We start from the raw sequence: 23,729 nt of genomic DNA on the forward strand, positions 1-23,729 counted from the left end.
CTGCCTGGATTGGAGAATGTGTTTTATGAGGCAAGGTTAGTGGAGCCGATGCTTTTCTCTTTGGAGTGAAGAAGGATGAGGGGAGACTTAATAGAGGTCGACGATTATAAGAGATATAGATGGATTGGACAACCAATACCTGTTTTCCCGGGACAACAGAGGACATCTATCCCAAGTGAGAGGAGAAATGTTTAGGGAAGATGTCAGGGGTAATCTTTTTTGCACAGAGGGTAGTGAGTGCCTTGAATATGTTGCCAGGGGGTTGTGATGGAGATTGGTACGATAAGGACTCTTAGGCAAATGGATGAAAGAAAAGGAGAAGGTTATGCAGGAGGGAAGGTTTCATTTTTTGAGTTGTTTTATATAGGTCGGATAACATCGTGAGCTGAAAAGCCTGCACTGTGCTGTAATGGGTATGTAGCTGTGGGGCTCCAAAAGGTAGGGATTCTCATGTGTACATTGTACTTCTGGATATAACCATGAACTCTCATAATAATTAAATAGACAGGGTTGTGGTCCAATTCCTGAGTGCAAGGATTGGTCAAAGCAGCCCTTTATCTCACTGACGGAGAGCAACGTCCCTTCGTCCCACTCACCATTCTTCTGCCGAAGTTGACCGGAGACACAGGAGTATGGTGGGCCAGGCTCTCCAGTGTGTTGTGAGACAGTGGGGTGATGGTTGGGAGCATCAGGAGAAGAGGCCCCCCTCATTAGTTAACCTGCCACACTGCAGACATTCCCCTTACCATTAGTCAAATCAAGTTTATAGTCATCTGATTGTACAAGTACAACCCAATGAAACAGAGTTCTCTGGTCCTCGGTCTAAAAACACACAACCAGACATAACGCACATGCAGACAAACAATACATATGCAGGACAAATAAATAAATAAATATTGTTTTTACAGATGAGAGTCTTGGATGGTCAGTGTGAGCCATTCCTTTGGTCATTCAACATTCTCACTGCCCATGGGAAGAAGCTGTTTCTTAGTCTGGTGGTGCTGGCTCTGATCCTCCTGGATCTCTTCCCCAATGGGAGTAGCTGAAAGATGCTGCATGCAGAGTGGAAGGGGTCCTCATTGATATTGCGTACCCTCTTCAGACAATGATCCCAGTAGATCACATCATTGGCAGGGAGGGAGATTCCAGTGATCCTCTCTGCCACTCTTGTGGTCTGGTGGATTGACCTCCAATCCATTTCTCTGCAGCAATCGTACCACATGGTGATGTAAGTGCCCTGGGTTCTCTCGATAGAGCTTTTGTCGAAGATTGAAATGATGGTGGCCGGTAGCCATGCCTGCTTCAGCCTTCTCAGGAAATGCAGTCACTGTTGCTCCTTCCTGACAAGTAAGGAGATGTTGAGTATCCACGATAGGTCACTACTTAAGTAAACTCCAAGGAACTTTGTGCTCTCCACTACAGAGTTATTGATGTGTAGTGGAGGCTGGTCATTCTTGGTCCTCCTGAAGTCCACAATCATCCTCTTCATCTTGTCCATAATTGAGACTTGGGCAGTTACTCTCACACCATTTCACAAGCTTTTCCACCTCTTCTCTGTAGCACGACTCATCGTTGTCATCTGCAAACTTTTTTTTAAATTTTTTAATTTTTCACACCATAAATCACATTAGCCATGATATACACTATTTCTTTTTCACACATATACAGTGACTTTTTCTCCCCCCCACCCCTCCTCCCAAGCCACCCCCCCACCCCCCCTCTCATCCATTTTAGGTATACAATCTAGGTTGCATTAAGCCAGACAGACAATGTTTTCATTCAACAAAATTACACCAGAAATTCTACTGAGTCCATTCTTTTCTTTCCTTCTCCTTCCATCAACTTAGGTAATGTTTGTCCCCGGTAGGTTTTCGCTATTGTATTTAATGTAAGGCTCCTATACTTGTTCGAATATTTCAATATTATTTCTTAACCTATATGTTATTTTTTCTAATGGAATACATTTATTCATTTAAATTTAGTAGTTTCTTCCTTTTTAATTTGGTTATGTATTCCATTAATATTTAAAGACATATAGTTCAGCGTAGCCCTTTTATATTTTGTTTATCTTCTCTTTCCGTTTTTCCATCATTACCTTTCCTCCTTTTCCATTTCTGTTTTCTTATTTTCAACTCTTTATAAGACAACATTTCTACAACATCCAACATTTTCCTTATTCTCCTATTTTTATCTTATTTATCCCCAATCTCCCCTTCACCTCCTGAGTTGTCCTTTATCCCTTGTCGGACAACCACATCTCCCCTCTCCATTTGGATTTGCGAATCCACTCGCAAGCGTCAACTGATTTTGCAGTGACCGCTATTTCCCCCCACCCTGCCTCCCCCAGAAAAGATTTCACTTTTCATATGTCACAAAGGTCACTCTTTTAATTCCCTCCTTATTCTCTCTATTCCATTACCTTCCCTTATTAATTCTTGTCTATACTATCTATATTTTCCTCTAAGTACAGATACATTCATGTATGCTCATTGTCTCTATTTACTCTTATACCTCTTTACCCGCATACATATCAATCGTGATCATTTTTACTCTCATTACCCGTCTTCATCCCTCAGTCTATTTTTGTCTTTACCCACATACATATCAATCGTGATCATTTTTACTCTCATTACCTGTCTTCCTCCCTCAGTCTATTTTTGTAATTGTTCTGCAAATTTTCGTGCTTCTTCTGGATCCGAGAATAGTCTGTTTTGTTGTCCTGGAATAAATATTTTCAATACCGCTGGATGCTTTAGTATAAATTTATACCCTTTCTTCCATAAAATCGCCTTTGCTGTATTGAACTCTTTTCTCTTCTTTAGGAGTTCAAAACTTATATCTGGATAAATGAAGATTTTTTTGCCCTTTATACTCCAGTGGTTTGTTGCCCTCTCTTACTTTTTCCATTGTCTTCTCCAGTACCTTTTCTCTTGTAGTATATCTTAGGAATTTTACTACAATAGATCTTGGTTTTTGTTGTGGTTGTGGTTTAGAGGCCAATACTCTATGTGCCCTTTCTATTTCCATTTCTTGCTGTAGTTCTGGACATCCTAGGGTCTTAGGGATCCACTCTTTTATAAACTCCCTCATATTCTTGCCTTCTTCATCTTCCTTAAGGCCCACTATCTTTATGTTATTTCTTCTGTTATGGTTTTCCATTGTATCTATTTTTTGAGCTAGTAGTTCTTGTGTCTCTTTAGTTTTTTTATTAGATTTCTCCAATTTCTTTTTTAAGTCTTCTACCTCCATTTCTGCTGCTACTGCCCGCTCTTCCATCTTGTCCATTTTCTTTCCCATTTCTGTTAAGGTCATCTCCATTTTATTTATTTTCTCTTCTGTGTTGTTTATTCTTTTTCTTAAATCCTTAAATTCCTGTGTTTGCCATTCTTTAAATGACTCCATGTATCCTTTAATAAGAGCAAGTATATCCTTTACCTTGCCTTTCTTTTCTTCTTCTATTTCCCTGTACTCTTCCTCTTCCTCTTTTTCTTCCTCTGGGTTGACCATCTGTTGTTTCTTTGGTGCCCTTTCCTCCTCTTCTTTCTTGTTTCTATTGTCTTCTGTGGTCTCTTCTTGCTGCAGGTGTTCTGCAGCTGTCGTTGCCAGCTGTGGAGATCGACTCCCCAGCTGGTCCCCCCTCCCGTCGGTGTGTTTTTTTTCATTCGCATCGCGCATGCGCGATACTTCGCGCATGCGCGGTTGCGCACTTTTACTCGGCTCTGCGAGCCATTTTTGTAGTCCATTATTTACCGACCTGAGGGAGCGGGTTTCTCTCTCCGCAGCGGGCCTCTTCGGACAGGTAAGGCCTTCACCTTTTTCCTCCTTTGTCTTCTCTTCCTCTCTTCTTACCGTTGCTTTCGATTTTTCTTTTTTTGTCGCCATCTTCTTTCCACCTTTATACTCACTTTTCTGTAACTTTTATTTCTGTGCCTTTGTGTTTTCCTTTGTTTTTCCCGACTTTTCTGGAGAGGGCTGGAGTTCACCATCCGGCCACTACTCCATCACGTGACTCCCCCAAGTCATCTGCAAACTTGATGACATTGTTGGAACTGGTCGCATTTGAATCCTTCACATCCTTGCCCATTGGCTCTGCTTTTTTGGAGACTCATCTAACAGTGCTTTTTGCCCGATACCAGTCAATGAAAATTGTAGTGTGGAAATGCAACAGCCAAATTATGCTCCACAGGCTCCCATGGACTGCATTGACCAGAGGAAAATAGGAGCAGGGGAGCCACAGCCTCTCAAGATGAAGATGATCATAGCTGACCTCCTCCACACCTCATCTCCTCTTCTCCACTCCCACAGAACCATGTAACCATAGAAAGTTACAGCCCAGAAACAGGCCCTTCAGCCTTTTGAGTCTGTGCCAAACTTTTATTGTGCCTAGACCCATTGACCTACACCCAGCCCACAGCCCTCCAGTCTCATCCCATCCATATACCTGTCCAAATTTCTTTTAAATGCTAAAATTGAGCCCGCATTCATCACTTCAGCTGGCAGCTTGTTCCACACCCCCACCACTCTCTGTGTGAAGACATTCCCCCTAAATTTTTCCCCTTTCATCCTGAACCCATGTCGTCTGGTTTGTATCTTGCCCACCCTCAATGTAAGAAAAATTTGCTTGCGTTTACTCTGTCTATACCCCTTACAATTGTGTACACCTGGATCAAATCTCCCCTCATTCTTCTATGCTCCAGGGAATAAGGTGGCTAACCTCTTTAACCTCTCCCTGTAACTCAGTCCTGGCCACATCCTAGTAAATCTTCTTTGCACTCTTTCAATCTCTCCTCATAGCTTTCAGTCAATTGACCTATCAGACATATACCAACCTCTACCTTAAATACTTCAGATGATCTAGCCTCCACAAAGTTCTGAAAGAGATATTTTGTGACTGTAATCATGTATTATTCTGTTGAGAAAAATTCTCACCCCCTCAGATTTAATGTGACCATACTCCCTCTGATGGAAACTCCTCAATATCTGTCCTGTGATGCTCCCTTACCATCTTTCCAGATACGGGAAGATAACCAGTCATTCTTATATACTTCAGGAGTTAATAACCAAATACTGTCTTCCTCTGGTGCTTCTGAATGGATTAATATTAGCCCTGGAACAAGACAGAGTTATAGAGTCATAATGGTGTACAGCAGTGAAACAGGCCCTTTGGCCCAACAGTCCTTACTGACCTCGGTGTTTCTTGAGTTCATCCCACCTGATAGCATTTGGCTTATATCCCTGCAACCCTTTTCTATCCACGTCTTTTACCCACCTCCACTGTTTCCTCCTGCAGCTCATTGCACCAGGCTGTGGACGGCTGGAGACTGGCTCGAGACTGACTGAAGGGGTACCAGGTATCAGAACCGGGATGCGAGAGGGTGCCGACGGCGCCGAAAGTTACCTGATCGTGTCGGAGGTTTGGGCTGCTGATGGTTTGGGCTGGCTCTGTGTGGCTGCAGGACACTCAGTGACTCTGAGGGAGCTCTCTTTTTTTTCTCTTTCTCTAACTGTAAGAGGCGCTTTAGGCAATTTCTGTCAATGGCGAATCTGTTTTCCTTATGGCAAACTAAAGCAAATTTTGTGTAATATGACACTGTCTTTATTACATGACAATAAATGCGTGGAAAAGACCCTTCAGCCAACTTAACCCTGCTGACCAATTCTGGACTGGCCACGTCTCCCTCTAAATCCTTCCTATCCTCATATCTGTCCAATTGTCTTCTGAATATCGAAATAGTACCCACCTCTATCACTTCTTCTGACATCTCGTTCCAGATATGGACCACACTCTTGAGTGAAAAAAGTTGCTCATCAGTTCCCTGTTAAACTTCCTCCCTCTCATCTGAAACCAATGGTAATTCTAGGATTGGCTATCCTGGGATTAGTGTTCACTTTATCCACGCCTTTTATAATTTATAAACTAAATTTATTAAATGTAGACATGCAGCATGGTAACAGGCCATTATGGCCAATGAGTCCATGCTGCCCAATTAACCTACAACCTCTTGTACGTTTTGAAGAGGAAACCGGAGCCCCCGGAGGGAAACACACAGAGAGAACGTACAAACTCCTTACAGACAGCGTGGGATTCGAGCTCTGGTCCCGATTGCTGGCATCGCACTAACCGCTACGTTAACTGTGCCGCCCCAAGAAGATCACTCTCGGGTGTAAAGTGCCGCTCTCTTCACCTGTCACTGAACCCCATCCAGTCTCAGCGACATCCTGGTGAATCTCCTCTGCACTCCTTCCAAACTATTCATGTTCTTTCTATACCTGGATGACCAGAACTGTACTCAGTACTTGGAGTGTGGACTCATCAACACCTTGGGGAGGTGAGTCTTAAGGCCCCAACCTTTGTACTCAACACCCTGCCCAGTGAATGCAAGTGTGCCAAATGCCTTCTTCACCATCCTATCTGAGTTACCTCTTCCAAGGAACTATGCACCAGTTACCCTGGGTCTATAACACTCTCTAGGGCAGCACGGTTGGTGTAGTGGTTAGCGCAATGCAGTTACAGCACTGATGATCGGGACTGGGAATCAAATCCTGCGCTGTCGGTAAGGAGTTTGTATGTTCTCCCTGTGATGGCGTGGGTTTTACCAGGGTGCTCTGGTTTCCTCCCACTGTTTGAAACGTATCAGGGGTGTATATTGGGCAGCATGGACTCGTGGTCTGCAATTGCCTATTACAGTGTATTGAGTTTAACAGTTGGGATGTTATGGGTGAGGCCAAATTTGGAGTATTATGTATAGTTTTGGTCACCAACTACAGGAAAGGTATCAATAAGAGAGAAAGTGCAGAAAAGATTTACTAAGATATTGCCCAGACTTCAGGGACCAAGTTACAGGGAAAGATTAAACAGGTTAGAACTTTATTCCCTGGAGCATAGAAGAGTGAGGGGAGATTTGATAGAGGTTTTTAAAATTATGAGGGGCATAGACAGAGTAAATGTAGACAGACATTTTCCACTGAGGGTAGGTTAGATACAAACCAAAGGACATGGGCTAAGAGTGAAAGGGAAAAAGTTTAGGGGGAATATGAGAGGGAGCTTCTTCACACAGAGAGTGGTGGGAGTGTGGAATGGTGAAGTGCTGAAGTGGTGAATGCGGGCTCAATTTTAACATTTAAGAAGAATTTGCTTAAGGTATATGGATGGGAGGGGTATCGAAGGATATGGACTGGGTTCAGGTCAATGGGATAGGCTAAAAAAAAATGGATTGGCACAGACTAGAAGGGGCCTGTTTTTATGCAGTAATGTTCTATGGAAAATGCCAGACCTGTTGAGTTCCTCCTGCATTTCTGTGCTCTTGCTGAGGATGTTACTGCCACTGTGCACCAGTAGAGAGCAGCTTGGAGCTACCTATCATCTGCACATGCTTGTTTTCTTCAGTAAACTTCTGCAAGGTTCAAAATTAATTTCTTGTTATGTAACAAACACCCCAAATTTATCCTTCTGCTTGCCGCACAGGCACACAGAGAGGCACCACTAGCTCAGTGCCCCCCCCTGCTGCAAGAGAGAGAGTCCCTTCAGAGACACTAAGTGTCTGTGGATTCACCTCCTGCCTTCCCGCAGGTTCGGCAACCCAGTCCGTTCCAGCAGTGACCCCGAGCTCTTGGCTCCGGAACCCTGATACATTCAGGAAACCGCAAACACCTAAGGCCCTTTAGAAGCCCTGCACATCACTGGCAACTCACGGATCCCAGTCCCCATACCTGGTTCCCAGGAGCCAGTTTCCCACAGCCCTTCATCCACTGAAGCCCTCACTGGGCTATACAAGTATTGAATATCAATGTTGGGAGGTCATGTTGCAGTTGTGTACGACGTTGGTGAGGACCCAATTGAAGCATTGTGCTCAGTGTTGGTCACCACACTACAGAAAGATGTCATCAGGCTGGAGAGGGAGCAGAGAGGATTTACGAGGATGTTGCCAGGACTCGGGAGGCCTGAACTATAGGAAGAGGATGAGCAGGTTGGGGCTTTATTCCTTGGAGCACAGGAGGATGATCTCACAGAGGTGGACAAAATCATGAGGGGTATAGATCGGGTGAACTCAGAGAGTCCTTTACTCAGAGCCGGGGGATTGGTTTCCAGAGGACATGGGTTTAAGGTGGGGGTGGAGGGGAGGAAGATTTAACAGGAACCGGAGGGGTAACGTTGTGGTGGTGCGTGTATGGAATGGGCTGCCAGAGGAGGTGGTTGAGGCAGATATTATTGCCATGTTTAAGAAGCATTTGGACGGGTACGTAAGTAGGAGATCAGAATCAGAATTTATTGTCAGGCACACGCCACGAAATTCATTGTTTTGTGGATGAATCACAGATGCAAATATTGTTACAAATTACATATTTCAAAATTAAATAAATTGGTGCCAAAGTAGAGGAAAATTGAATTAGTGTCTGTGGTTCATTGTCCATTCAGGAATCTGATGGTGGAGGGGAAGAAGCTGTTTTTGTACTGTTGGGTGTTCGTCTTCAGGCACCTGTACCCCCACCCTGATGGTAGCAGTGAGAAGAGGGCATGGCCTGGGTAGTGGGGGGGTCCATGAGGATAGGGGGGGGCTGCTTTCTCCCAGAGATGCTGCTCATCCCACTGAACTCCTCCAGTTTGCCACAACCTGGTGAATCTCCCCTGCACCCTCTCCTCTGCAGTCACTTCCTTCTCCTTGTGAAGGTGGGGGGTGGACGCCAGAATGGGAGAGAGGTTTGGAGACAGACGAATTTCAGAGTTCAGAATCTTGGTGGCATGAAGGTGCAGAGGCCCAGAGTGAGTACTGGAATCAGGTAGCATCGAAGGAGGCCCTTCGGCTCACAACCTCCATGCTGTCCATGTCAAGACAAGTTTATTGTCATCTGATTGTACAAGTACAATCCGACGAAACAGTGTTCTCCGGTCCTAATGCAAAACACACAGACACACAACCAGACGTAACACACATACAATACATACGCAGGACAAGTATTTCATCTATTCCTTCATAAATATGAGAGCCTCGGATGGTCAGCATTATCCCTGTTTCCTAACCTCTGCCTAGGCTACTCAAGTGCTTGTCCATTACTTCTGAACTGTTGTGAGGGTCTCTGCTCCACCACTCCCTCTTTTCACCCGGTTCTGGGTGAAAACGTTCTTCTTCAGCTTCTCTTCCAAACCTCCGAGGCCTTGCACTAAACCTGGACCCTCTGGTTTTGAAGGGAACCATCAGAGAAGGGCAGAGATCTTGAAAGCACCCCCCCCCCACCCCCACCCAGGGCTGTTCATTAATATGTAGAGTAATAGGAAAAATGTCATTTGACTTTTAAAACCAAGTATTGGTGAACCTGCAAATTTCTGCCTCTGGTGGATTTCATTTGAACTAAATGAGAGGCCAGTTTGAACTCTCATTTGAACTCGACACTTTCTCGCTCCAATACTCCAGCTCACTGCTCTTCAATTACTTTGCAAAGGTTCTTTCAATGTCAGTTAGCAACTCATGGAGAGACCTTCAGGGAAGCTGAATGGAAAAGGTATAAAAACACAGAGATGCTGGAGGAGCTCAGCAGGTCTTGCAGCATCCAGATATCTTACCGACATTCCTGCCAGAGCTCAAAATTCCACAGTCCTTGGAACTCAGTACTGAACACAGATAACCAGCTTTTCCAGGTTGTAGCACAGAGGACATTCCAGCATCTTTTCCCCATAATGTTCTGTTGACCTAGATAAACCTCAACAATCTGAACATTCGCTGCCTCACACCCATAACATCTATTTTTCATCAATGCATGTGCCTGTCTCAGAGTATTTTTAATGTTCCTATTGTACCAGCCTGCACCACCCACCCCAGCAATGTATTCCAAACACCCACCACTCTCTGGATAGAAAAATGTACCCCTGACATTACCCCAAAACGTTCCTCCCCTCACCTCAAACAGATGTCCTCTGGTGCTTGCTACTGTTGCCTTGGGAACAAGGACCCGGCTCTCCCCCCCTACCCCTCACTCCCCACCGTGTTCCAGGCCGCCCCCGCCGCCCCTTGCTCCCCGCCGTGTTCCAGGATGACCCCTGCCATCCCTTGCTCATCAGCAAAGGCCTGGCCACCTGGGTGCCACTCGCTACTGGCCTCTCATTTAGTGGTACAGGCCATCGGTCAGATACCACCGGCCGCGTGCCCCTCCTATTGTTCACTTACCACCACAGGTGACAGACTGGACACTGGTATTTCAGAGCCCCCTCCTCCACCAGCTCCCAGAAGCCACTATGCATGTCACCCCGGCAACGGCGTGGCGCCGACTCTGGCCCTCAGTCACTGGCTTCACCTGGGCAGTAAATGTGAAGTGATAAACGGCGACCAGGCCACCCTTTACTTCATATAGATGCTATGTGACCTGCTCCAGCACATCTGTGTAATGCTCTACAGTCACAGCGTCTGCAGTCATGGACATGGTCAACATAATAAAAACAAAAGTACTAAAATATCTCAGGTGGCTCAGGCCCCTTTACCCTCTGGGCCCCTCAACTTCAGCCTACTCAGCCGAATGGTTAATCCACCACTAGTGCTCGTCTTCAGGCTCCTTTTTCCCAAGGGTAGCAGAGTGAAGAGGGCATGGCCTGGGTGGTCGGGGTCCTTGAGGATAGAAGCTACTTTCTTAAGACACCGCCTCAAGCAGATGTCCTCGATGGAGTGAAGTCTGGTCATAGGGTGAGTTAACAACCCTCTGGGGTTTTTTTCTTGACCTGAGTGGTGGCACCTCCACACCAGACAGTGATGTAACCAGTCAGAATGTTCTCCACGGTCCACCTGTACAAGTTTTCGAGAGTCTTCAGTGACGTACTGAATCTTCTCAAACTCCTCACAAAGTATAGCTGCTGGCGAGCCTTCTTCATGATCGCATCAACATGGAGGCTCCAGGACAGATATTCAGAGATGCTTACACCCAGCAATTTGAAGTTCTTGATTTTCTCCACTGCTGATGAGGACTGGGTCGTGTTCCCCTGACTTCCTCCTGAAGACCACAATCATTTCCTTGGTTTTTCTAATGTTGAGCGCAAGGTTATTGGTGTGACACCACACAGCAAGCTGATCTATCTCCCTCCTGTACGATTCCTCATTGCCATTTGTTTCGAGTTATTGGCAAGCCTCCTAAGTGGGTGTATGTAACTTTCTTCTTGTCGCCTTTGTGAAATCTATTGGTCGCTACCTTGCACCCTGCGCGTTATTTGTACACAGCAGCAAGAAGCTAATAAAGATATTTTGCCATTGTTTTCCCAATGTATCATTGGAATACTTCCACACATAGACTTTGTACAGTGTGATAGCAGGGTTATTGGGAGGATTATAAAGCAGGTGTTTTATAGAAACAGAAAAATTGTCCAAGAATAGTCCCTTTGTTGCTGATTTGGTTTGGGTGGAGGTGATCTCCTCCTTGTGAATCCAAAGTCCTCAGCTGCCTTCTCTTTGTAGCACTAAGGGTGCCCCGTCTTACCAATCAAGCTTCACCTTGGAGTCAAGATTGGCTTGTCAGATGGACCTAAACTGTCTCTGGCCATGAAAGAAAACGGACTCCTTTCCCAGCCAGTGGGCTATTTCATCTGAAGTGGCCTTCCCCTTCATTTAACCATTTGTGGAGTTTTCTGGTGTGCAAGTTGGCTCGCAAGGAAGCCTGCGGTATGTCAAGGATGAAACCTTATAAAGCAATTCATTCATCGTGATGTATTTTGGAACATCCTGCATGCAGAGTTCCCATTTAATTTTGTCATGAGATTTAATAGTTTTTTGGTATTAAAATGTTAAAACTCTCAAGCGTACACTAAATGGACAAGGTAATAACATAGGCCTCTTAGTTACTGCTTCTGAAACTCAAGAATACCAACAAAACCAAATTTTAAAAGCAAATGTCTGGAAATTCATGAATAGTGTGGTGATACACCACTAGCCTACTGGAGGGGATGACCTCTGTACCTGCAGAAGAGCACAGGAGGACAAGGCAACACCAAGCCGGCTGTCAATCAGCTGACCTGAATGGACCAAGCCATACCCAGTCACCTGTCAATCACCCTCCGGGATATAATCTTGATCCGGCCCTTCAAAGCCAGTCTCAGAGTTTGAAACAACATTCTCACAGCCAGCTCTGTGGAAGTTTATGTTGAATAAAGCCTGTAGAACAGACTTTATCTTTTGTGTGCTTGCTTCTGTTCAATAGCGCACCACAACTAGATGGTGTGTGTTAAAAGCTGTTAAGACAAGTAGATGAATAGAGAAGATTCGGACAGAAATTAGCCATAGACAGGTAAATGGGATGGACCTGATCACCAGGAGACAGTTGGGCCTATTTTTGTGTCGTATTACTCCCTGTGCAGCTGTGGATGAATATATGGAATATTGTCCTCTTCCAATTTCTCCAAACTTCACCATTTTACCCACATACCCAACCCCAGTCTGGGCAACTGGTCTCCGTCTCAAACCTTTCACTAGCATTCAAGACAATAATTGGGACTCGATTCAGACCCGGTCTTACTTCAGGGGATGGGAGAGGAATGAGCTCACTGCTGATACTCATCCGGCAGATAAGGAAGCAGTTGAGTAAACAAGAAAGTCTTCAGACCCTGGGGTCGAGTGCAATAAACAATCGTGCTGGAAAAACTCAGCAGGTCAAGCAGCATCGTAGGAAGTAAAGGGTAACAAACGTTTTGGCCCTGGGCCCTTCGTCAGGAATAAGCAAAAACAGACAGACACCTGAATAAAACGTTGGTGGAGGAGAGGAGGGAGGAAGGGGCAGGGAGGAGGAGAGGAGGGAGGAAGGGGTAGAGGGAGGAGTACAGGTGAACAAAAGATAGGAGGAAGAAGGAAAGGGAGCAGGAGGAAAGAGTCAGAGGGATTGGAAAGAGAGAGACTGGGGGAAAAGGGTTAATGGGAACTGGGGAGATCAATGCCTCGTTTATCTGACCAACAACTCACTCACCTGCCCTTCCTCCACAGTCCTGATACTACAACTCCACAAGTACCTGCTTCCACTGAACCGTCAGGGTATGTGTTCCATACCCAAGGCATATACCATTCCAAAAAATTCATCCACTGCCTCATTACTTAAACCTTCAAAAAAATGATGGTCAATGTCCATTTAACATCAAGACTTTTGTGAAACTCTGGATGGACTGAAATCGGATCTCCTGGCCCTGTTGAGAAAAGGAACAGGTGTCAAACAACAGGAACCATTCTAGAATATCACAGGATACAAAAGATTTTGTCAATGTAAATTGACCCAGAGGAGGGCCAACAGGAGAGAAATAACCACTCTGAAATCAGAAACCTGACTTTCAACAGGGTTTTACATTGCTTTGTTTCACAAGCAAACCACCATCAACCAGAAATGCTCAGATTATCTGCCGATTGTCACATTGCTGTTTGTCCAAACCAGAATCAATCGTTGCTTTACTAACAGCCCCCTAACAGAAACCATACTTTCAAGGTAGGTTTAAAAGGGCTTTGCAATCTACTGAAGTTGCAAATTTATGAGTGTATGTCTTTGGAAATACTGTGTGCAGCATTGAACTCTGCAGATGTCGTGTTTATGGTAAATACACCCAGTCAATGTTGGAGGAACACAGCCAGTCTCGCAACGTCCATATAGTTAAAGATATGGAACTGATGTTTTGGGCCTGAGCCCTTCCTCAAGGCAAGGTAAAAGACAGGCAGGTATCTCGATAAAGACTGAGGGAGAAGGGGGGTAGGGGGAGGAGTCCAGGCCAACAGCTAAAAAGTGTTAATTGGATATTAAATTAAGTTTTAAAAAATTTAAACGTAGAGCACAGTAACAGGTTCTTTTAGCACATGTGCCCATGCCCGTGCCATCAAATTACACCTAAATGACCTTCGCCCAGTATATTTTGAAAGGTGGATGGAAATGGGAGTCCCCAGGGAAAACCCACGCAGACATGGGGGGGGGGGGAAATCATACAAACAACTGACAGACAGCGTGGGAGTCAAACCCTGGTCCCGATCGCTGCCTCTGTAACAGCGTTGCGCTAACTGCTCAGTCTTCTCAGGATGTGCAGTCATTGTTGTGCCTTCCTGACAAGTGAGGAGACGTGTGTCCAGGATCCCATCTCACAACAAAGCATCCAACTTTACAACAATGCATTATCTGCCTCTCTCAATGCATGTGTAATGGTAGGTACTTTGGTCCAGGCTACAGGCTGCTGGCAACTGTGGTCACACGACTCACACCAGGCTGTAGACTAGCTGAGGACTGGCTGAAGGGGCACCAGGATCCAGGATGCGAGAGTTTGTCGAGGGCGCTGAGGGCTTCCTGACTTTGTCGGAGGTTTGGATCTGGAGCTTGGGTTGCCATTGGATTGTGGGGCTGCAGAGGCTGCGGGAATCGCTAGGGGTGAATCCACGGACACTCAGTGACTCTGAAGGGACTCTCTTTTGCATCTCTTTCTCTGATTGAAACAACGAGGTGCCACAGTGGTGGTAACAGAGTCAAGTCAAGTTTATTGTCATCTGATTGCACGAGTACAACCCGATGAAACAGCGTTCTCTGGTCCTTGGTGCAAAACACGCAGATACATAACCAGACACAATACACATACAGGCAAGCAATACAGATGCAGGACAAGTATTTCATCAATACAAATAAATTTTAAAAATATTCGTACGTACAAAAGAAAACCTGATTTATTACATGACAATAAAAGGAATCTTGAATAATAATAAAAAAAAACAACCGCAGGAAGAATGTGCAGATTTTCGTGTTTTATTTTGGAAGAATAATTGTACTTCAACAGGGCTCCATTACCTTGAAGGGGGCTTGAGGAAAACCTGGGCCATGGAAGTTGCTCTTTAGATATAGGCAGTCTGAGAAATCACTGTTGATTAGGGCTGGCTCGGTTGGTGGAGCAGTTAGCGCAATGCTGTTACAGCACCTGCAATTGGGACTGGCGTTCGAATCCTGCACTGTCTGTAAGGAGTTTCTACATTCTCCCCATGTCTGCATGGGTTTTCCCCGGGGGCTCCAGTTTCCTCCCACTGTTCAAAATGTATGGGGGTTGTAGGTCACTTGGGTGTAATTGGCCAGCATGGGCTCATGGGCTAAAAGGGCCTTTACATGTTGTATGTCAAAATTTAAATTTTTGACGTTCTGTTCCTTGGCCTGTCTTGTGGTTGTCCTGTCTTCGCTCCTTCAATCTACTGGGCATCAATAACATTTGCAAGATATAATCTTAAATGAGCAATTGGAGGAGAGACTAACTCTGACACCAGTCAGGTTAAAAGCAACATGTTATAACTTGTCTGGACAATGTTGATTAACCACGAGGTTGAGATCAACACAGAAACAGAATTTAAGTCACACTCTCTGACCTCAGTTGCAGGGACCAGGTTTATAAATAAGCCTGCGGTAAAGGTGTTGAACCCATTGGCTGAATCCATTCAGGCCTTGTCTCTCTCTTGGGAGTGAAGAGAGGTTAAATTCCAGGCAAAATTGATCCCAATTTTATCTAAAAGCAAGGGATTAGGCTCTAGCCAGCATTGATCCCTCAGTTTCAAGCTGTTCTTTTGAATACCAGCTATAATTTTATTATAAATATATACTCTGGAACAGTCAAACAATAAGTAAAAAGCATGTTTATTCCCTTGGAGACATAACATTTATCCAACAAATATTATTAACAAATTCATTTTCACTAGTACTGTTTATACCAACCATTGCAAACAACCAACCACATCTACCTCCACTCTTCTCCAATGTTTGCAGATATCAGTTTGTCTGTACATTCTACCCTCCCCACCCAACCTTTTGCCCCCTTGGCACTTCCCTCTCTAATCCCAGAAAGTGTGTAAGTTGTCTCGACATCTTCTGCCTCATCTCTTTCGCAAATGCACCTTCCAGATGAGTCAGAGCTTCACGTGTTGATGAGGCCGTATCTGGAGAATTGCATGCAGTTCTGGTCTCCTTACTTGGGGAAGGACATTCTGGCTTTGGAGACAGTGCAGTGGAGGGTCGCCAGGTTGATTCCAGAGATGAAAGGATTGACCTATGAGGAGAGATTGGGTCGTCTGGGACTGTACTCACTTGAATTTAGAAGAATGAGAAGGGATCATATAGAAACATAAAAAATTATGAAAGGCATAGATATGATAGAGGTAGGTAAGTTGTTTCCATTGGGTGGGGGAGACTAGAACTAGGGGACATTGCCTCAAGATTCAGGGGAGTAGATTTAAGATGGAGATGAGGAGGAATTGCTTTTCCCAGAGGGTGGCAAATCTGTGGAATTCGCTGCCCATTGAAGCAGTGGAGACAACCCCAGTAAATATATTTAAGACAAAGTTGGAGAGATTTTTACATAGTGGGGAATTAAGGGATTTGGGAAAAGGCAGGTAGGTGGAGATGAGCCTCTCATCAGATCATGAGCCTCTCATTGAATAGTGGAGCAGGCTCGATGGGCCAGATGGCTGACTCCTGCTCTTATGTTATGCATCTCATCCAATCGAATCAAAGGCCTTCGCTGCACCCAGTATGCCCTCAATGAGAACAAATGCAGGCTGGACAAGCACTTCACGTAACAGTGCAACACTCTACCAGCTGCTAGTTATCAAAGTGATGATACCTTTTGCCTTGAGGAAGGGCTTAAGCCTGAAACATTGTTTATCTATCTTTGCTTCCTATGGATGCTGCAGGACCTTTTGAGTTTCTCCAGCAATGTTGTGGTTTTTTTAATGAATTTTGTCTTGGAAGTTTATCTCTAAAATTTCAACCCATCCCTTTCGTGTGCTGAGCTAAAACATTTTCCTCTTCCTCATTCCAGAAAACGATGCCTTTAGCAAGGTTTAAATAGAATTTAAAATGTTTACTGCCATACCACGCTGGGAAATAGCTTCTTCCTGCAGGCAGTGAGATTGATAAGCATATCTTGGTTGGCGTAGCAGTTAGCACAACACTGTTACAGCGCCAGCGATTGTGGCCTGAGTTTGAATCCCACACTGTCTGTAAGGAGTTTGTATCTTCTCCCCATGTCTGTGTGCATTTTCCCTGGGGGCTCCAGTTTTCTCCCACCATTCAAAGTGTACTGGGGGGGTGTATGTCAATTGGGTGCAATTGGGCGACATAGATCGTGGGCTGGAAGAGCCCGTTAATGGGCTGCATCTCTAATTATATTTTAAATTACATTTAAATTATTATGAACTAATAAAGTTTTATTAGTACTAACAAAAGATCAGCAATGGAAAATTCACCAGACAACGGCAAGTTCAAAATAATAGTTTTTGTTAAACTATGAATAACAAAATTTTACTTATCTCTAAATTTAACTCTACCTTAAACCCCACTATGCAAAAATGTGTGTGCGCGCGTCTATGTGTGTGCGTATGTGTAAGTATGCGTTTGTCTGTGTGTGTGTGCGCATGTGCGTGCTTGTGTATACGTGTGGGTGTATCTGTGTGCGTGCGCGCGGGCACCGTGGTGTGGGGAAACTCTGTTTCGTCTGCTTGTATATACTCAGATGATAATAAACTTGATCTGTCCTAATTTTATGTCTCTAACTTGATAAGGGATATTAAAATCTAGTCCTACATAACATAACTGCTTTTCTTTCTTGCTTTAATAAAGGTACTGGACAAGTTATCACCTATTTATTTGCCTTACAGGGCAAACAAAGGAGAGATTTTTGTGTACTTAATAAATGGAATTGTGAACCTTGCTTCCATCTCTGTTCCTGGGAGCTCGTTCCAGGAACCTACCATCTTCTGTGGGGGTGGGGGGGGAATAAAATTGTCTGATGCATGGCCTTTATATTACTGGACTGGTGCCTTATTATGTGTTGCCTCCTGTGAATGGGTGGGTTACCTGTTGAGCGCAAGCTCAGGAACAGCCATAGGTTGTCAGAGGTTCAGCGGGGAGATGGGAGCTGGTGCTTTGTGAAGATGGTCTAGCTGCGCTGTGAAGTACTAACATCAAGTTCAAGCTCAAGTTTATTATCATCCAATTGGACAAATACAGCCTGACGAAACAGCATTCTCTGGTCCTCAGTACAAAAACAGACAGACACACATCCAGACATGTCACACATACCGACAAACGGTACATCGGAAACTAATAAATATTATTTAATAAATAATATAGTCTCAGAGGATTTGTATGAACAATTCATTCAGTCATTCAGAATTCTCACTGCCCATGGGAAGAAGCTGTTCCTCAGCCTGGTGGTGCTGGCTCTGATACTCCTGTATCACTTTCCCGACAGGAGCAGCTCAAAGGTGCTGTGTGCAGGGTGGAAGGGATCCTCGATGATTTTGTGCTCCCTCTTCAGACAACAATTCTGTCGATCACATCGATGGGGGGGAGGGAGGGAGACCCCAATGATCCTCTCTACCACTCTTATGGTCCCGTGGATTGACCTTTTCCAATGCTCTACAGCAACCGTACCCCACTGTGATGCAGTCGGCCAGGACAATCTCAATAGAGCACCTGTAGAAGGTTGACATGATGGTGACCGGTAGCCTTGCCTATCTCAGTCTTATCAGAAAGTGCAGTCACTGTTGTGCCTTCCTGACAAGTGAGAAGATATTGGGTGTCCACGATAGGTCAATTCTTAAGTGGACTTTGAGAAACTTGGTGCTCTCTACTCTCCTCTTCCAAGCTGTTAATGTGTAGTGGAGGGTGGTCATTCCTGAAGTCCACAATTGATCTTCAAAAAACACTCATCCATGGCCTTCAGTTTCACATTAACTTCCATGGATATTATTTATGTCAAATTCACCGCAGAGGAACATCAAAAGGTTCAGGACCAAAAGGGGCTCTTTTTTTTTTAATGTGTGGAAAGGTTAAAGCTTTTGGAGAAACCTTGCCCTGAAAAGTGGCTCTTGACAGTAATGCTTTAGTTTCTGTTATCACATTGTGCAGTTGTGCTCGCATGGAAAGAGGTCTCTCTGAGGGCACGGAGCCCAAAACATGGAATTCGACCTTGAGGAACCTGAGGAACCGGGAGATTCATGACCCGCTGAGTTCCTCCTGTATTTTGTGCATTGCTCAAAAGGATGTTACTGGGGCTGAAGGGGTTAAGTTATGGGGAGAGGCCAGATAGGCGGAGACTTTTCCTGGAATGTTGGGGGCTGAGGGGGGCTCATACAGAGATAGGTAAAATCATGAGGGGAATTGATAGTATGGATGGTCAGAATATTTTTCCTTGAATAGGGGAATCTAAATCTAGAGGTCTAAAACTACAGGTCTAAGGTGAGAGGGGAAGAATTTGAAAGAGGCCAGAGCGGCTACATATTTTCATGCAGAGGGTGGTGGGTGCTGCCGGAGTAACCCGGGTTTGAATCTGGTGCTATCTGTGAGGGGTTTGTACATTGTCTCCATGTCTGTAAGGGTTTCCTCCGGGTTCTCTGGTTTCTTTCCACCCTTCAAAATGGGTGCAATTGGGCGGCACGCGTTCGTGGGCCAGAAGGGCCTGTTACCATGCTGTATGTCTAAACTTAAATTTAATTTTTAACCTTTCATAATATATACTCCGGACTTGGTCCATGGGTAAACTACAGAATGAAATCTGGTACAAACCAGCTGGTGGTTGGATATAAAACCAGTCCCGGAAAACAGGAACACAGAGTATATGTGCTTGCTGGTAGTCCCTGAAAACAGCGATACAGTCAAAAGGTTAAAATACATTTTGACAGGTCTGTGGATAGAGAACGTCTAGAGGGATATTGGTGAATACAGACAAATAGGGCTAGCATGGGCTGTCGGCATGGAGAGGATGGGCCAAAGGACCTATTGACATGCTGTAAAACTCTGGCTTGATGTTGTTAAGACTCAAGGAGCCAGTGGATTCCTTACAAGGAGGCTTTGAGCGCATCCTCCTAGAGTACAGTGTGAAATCAAGAGCACTTCAGTTAATTGGACCAGAACTGTTTCATAGTGCTGTTCTTGACTGAATGAAGAGAACGGTTTATTCCTTTAAAAATACTTTTGCCCAGACGAGTACAAAGGTGGCCTGTTGCCATTGTGGCTGTTTGCAAAGTGTGACAGGAACTCAACAGGGGAGGAATGCTTCAGTGGTCAAATACTCGATGTAACGTAATTGCTTCAGCCTCGTCAGGTTCCAGGGACTGTTGGTTCCACTGGCCATGGTTGCAAAAAAATATTGACCCAGTACTCTCCCAACCTCAGCCAACCTAGTCAATCAGATTTTTAAGTTGTCATTAAAATTTGAAAAGCAGATGTAAGTGTCCAAAACATCTTATGAAGTCTATTCAACGCACAGATGCTGGAATCTAGATCTCAAATTGATATTTTTGGGTGGGGGAGGGGGGTGTTTAGTTTATTGTCATGTGCACAGAGAAACAGTGAAACGTTTTGTTTTATGTGGTATCCAGGCAGCGTGCCGCGCTCCAGCACGATATTGGATCCACAGAGATGTTAATCATGGCGCTCAGTTTTAATACCAACATTAACAGAGCCTGCCAATCATCACCTGCAGTAGCCTCCCAATGGGGATCAGGTACAACTGTTGCACCAGTCCCAGTCTCTGATAATTGACGTAGAGAGATCGAGTCATCTGGACTGTACTCGCTGGAATTTGGAAGAGTATGTGGTGATCTAAAAGAAACATTTAACAATATGAACGGCATGGATCAGATAGAGGTAGACTATGTTCCCCTTAGTGGGGGGTAGACTAGAACTAGGGTACAGAGCCTCATGGTCCAGGATAGTGGATTTAGGATGGAGGTGAGGAGGAACTGCTTTTCCCAGAGGGTGGTGAATCTGCCCGTTGCAGTGGAGATAACCTCAGAAAAAAAGACAAGTTTAGATTGATTTTTTACTAATTAAGGGATATGGGGAAAAGGCAGGTGTGTGGAGTTCAGTCAATGATCAGATCAACCATGATCTCAGTGAATGGCGGAGCAGGCTCGATGGGCCGGATGACCGACTCCTGCTCCTATTTCTTATGTTCCTAATTTAGGTATAATTGGGTGGCCAGGGTTTAAATGGCTGGAATTGGCTTCTACCATGGCATAAATAAAAGAAATTAAAATTAAGGACCAGTACACATGCACACCGCGTATATTCAAATAGTAAAATAAATCTTATTGTGAAATGAATTGTAGAGTCATGGATGGTTAGTGCGAGCAATTCATCAGTCGTTCAGCATTCTCAGTGCCTATGGGAAGAAGCTGTTCCTCAGCCTGGTGGTGCTGGCCCTGATCCTCCTGTATCTCCTTCCCTGATGGGAATGCATCTGCAGTCATTTCAGTAGGCACAGGCCACCTTGCTCTTTAGCCTGATCTGTCATTTAATAAGGTCATGGCTGATCTCCACTCTATCCTTGGAAACCTTTCACTTCCTTACTAAAAAATATTCCAGGATCCTTCTTTCATTTACGACCCCTTATTTTAAAACAATGATCCTTTGTGCAAAACACAACGTGCCTGAGAAACTCAGCAGGTCACACCGCATCCATAGGAAGTAAAAGGCAATCTACAGTTCTAGATTCTCCCAAAAGAAAATACAGTAAAACCTCTGATATCTGGTACCTAGTTGCCAGATAAGTGAATTTCCCAGTTGCTTGAGATTGCATGTTGTACAATCGGAAAATAATGGCAAGGCACGCCAATTTTAAATTTACGTATTTTTTACCTATTTATTTTCCATGATTTTTTTCCCCAGTTGTTTAAGATGCTGTGTGCTTGATTTCCAGATCACAGGGGTTTTACTGGACAACCTCCTCACATTCACAGTGGCAAGACTTCCCAGATACCTTCCTCTTTCATCCAAGCAGCCTCTCATTTATTATATTCCAGCAGAAATGACTCCAGCCTGTTTGATCTTTCCTCCTAACACACGGCCATTCCAGGTATTAAACTCTGTTAATGATAATGATGTTTATCGTCATACACATTGTACAATGTGCACTGAAATTCTTACATGCTGCAGTGGAACAAGCACTTCATTTAAAAATAGATACAAATTCTATTTATAAATGAGGTAGATAGTTCATATTGACAGTAATCCCACTGCAAAAAAAAGACACAGTGATAATGGAGATTGACTTTTTCTGGGCCAGAGCACTCTTTCATTAGAGAACCAAGGGGAGGTTCAAGAGCCTGATAGCTGTTGGATAAAGATCATTTTTGAAGCTAGAGGTACTGGTCTTCAGCTTCTGTACCTTCTGCCCAAAGGGAGCAGTGAGAAGGTGTTATGATCAGGGTGACGGGGGCCCTTTATGACATTGGCTACCTCCTTGAGGCAGCGCCTCACATAGATTTCTGCAGCGGATGGGAGGTTGGGGCCTGTGATGAACCTGGCCCTGTTTGTAACCTTCTGCAGCCTTCTCAAGTTCAAGTCAAGTTTGTCATCTGATTGTTCAAGTACAACCTGATGAAACAGCATTTTCCGGTCATCGATGAAAAACATGCACAACCAGACATAACACACATGCAAACAAAACAGTCCATATGCAGGACTGTGTTCCTGGGCACTTGAATTTCCATACCAGGCTGTGATGCAACCAGTCAGTATACTTTCCACGATGCATCAGGCAGAAATTGCTTCATCCATCCTGCTCAACATGAGGAGAACTGTACTCCAGATGTGTGTAGTGCTATCAATTAGACCCAACAGACGAGAAGTTGAGATTAACAGGCTTTAATCACAGGCATCTCTTACATGCTGTTGGCCTGATTCCAAGGCAGTACTGAAGGAGGGGATTGGGTGGTACTGCTTTTATTAGGAATCCTAAAGGGAAAGAGTTACAGTATCAGGGGCGGGCCAACCTGCACAATGCATGTGTGATCACACCGATAACTGATATCACCTAATATAACTTCTGAGCAGGAACCAAGGTTTACTCCCACAACCTTTGGCTCAGAAGCCAGTGTTTTGAAATGACGGCTGACTCCACTGGAATTACTTGAGAATGCATTGATCAATTACTCTATGTCATTGATACAAGAGGAAGACGTTTCCTGTCCTCTTGTGACAGGGGAGAGAGTAAATAACTATTGTTTTCGGTTGAATGAAAACTTCTAGAGGCAGTGTAAGGATTTCTTTCTTTATAATTGTGACATTACCTTAATTACTGTGCTCTGGACACCCCTGTTATTGTCTCCTGAGATCCACAAAACTATTTCAGGAATCTTGCCTCAGGTAAATTTACACCTACAGCACGGTAAGGCCATTCTGGGCCTTGAGCCTATGCCACCCAATGACACTCAATTAATCTACATCCCCCGAATATTTTAAAGGGTGAGAAGAAACTGGAGCACCTGGAGAAAACCCACGCAGACACGGGGAGTACATATAAACTCCTTACAGACAGCGTGGCATTCGCTCTCAGGTTACTGGTGCTGTAATAGTGTGGCATTAACTGAGATGCTAATTGTGTCACCCCAATTAGTATTTTAGTAAATTAGTATTGGTTGGCTAATTTCAGAAACACTTGTGAATGACAGATGAAGAGATTTGATTTAAAATTTTCAAATTCACTCATTCATTTGGTCAGATTATTAATTTATTGAAGCAGCAGTGGGGAAAGCTTTCTTCTGGATGGAGAGTTAGGGTTAGAGTTGGTGCCAGAAAATGCCAGTCTTTGAAAACAGAATATGGACCTCAGGCTGCAGCGTGGTGAGAGAACGGGGAATTAATGCTTCAAGTGGGTGACCAACACCAAAATACCTAGACAACAACTGAGAAGAGAGAACTCTCTGATGGGGTGAAAAGTAGGAAATATTTAATTGGGGATTGAATTTAAGAGCGATGAGGTA

The 23,729-nt window shown here is 44.4% G+C and overlaps 1 protein-coding gene across 4 annotated transcripts in view; it reads right to left on the reverse strand.

Annotated features, from left to right (window-relative positions):
- The window catches only part of mapk8ip1b (mitogen-activated protein kinase 8 interacting protein 1b), a 113,225-nt gene that overhangs the window by 83,883 nt on the left and 5,613 nt on the right, over nt 1-23,729 (reverse strand). For 3 of the 4 annotated variants that reach the window (XM_069902983.1, XM_069902987.1, XM_069902985.1), the window contains 2 exons: nt 21,725-21,830; nt 12,931-13,144 (listed from right to left, as the gene is read on the reverse strand). In XM_069902983.1, the coding sequence (XP_069759084.1) occupies nt 12,931-13,052 (122 nt within the window). In that variant the 5' untranslated portion in view covers nt 13,053-13,144; nt 21,725-21,830. The remainder of the gene's footprint in view (nt 1-12,930; nt 13,145-21,724; nt 21,831-23,729) is intronic. The other variant, XM_069902984.1, reaches the window with a different exon arrangement.

The sequence above is a fragment of the Narcine bancroftii genome, chromosome 1 (assembly GCF_036971445.1).
Source record: "Narcine bancroftii isolate sNarBan1 chromosome 1, sNarBan1.hap1, whole genome shotgun sequence".
Taxonomy (NCBI): Eukaryota; Metazoa; Chordata; class Chondrichthyes; order Torpediniformes; family Narcinidae; genus Narcine; species Narcine bancroftii.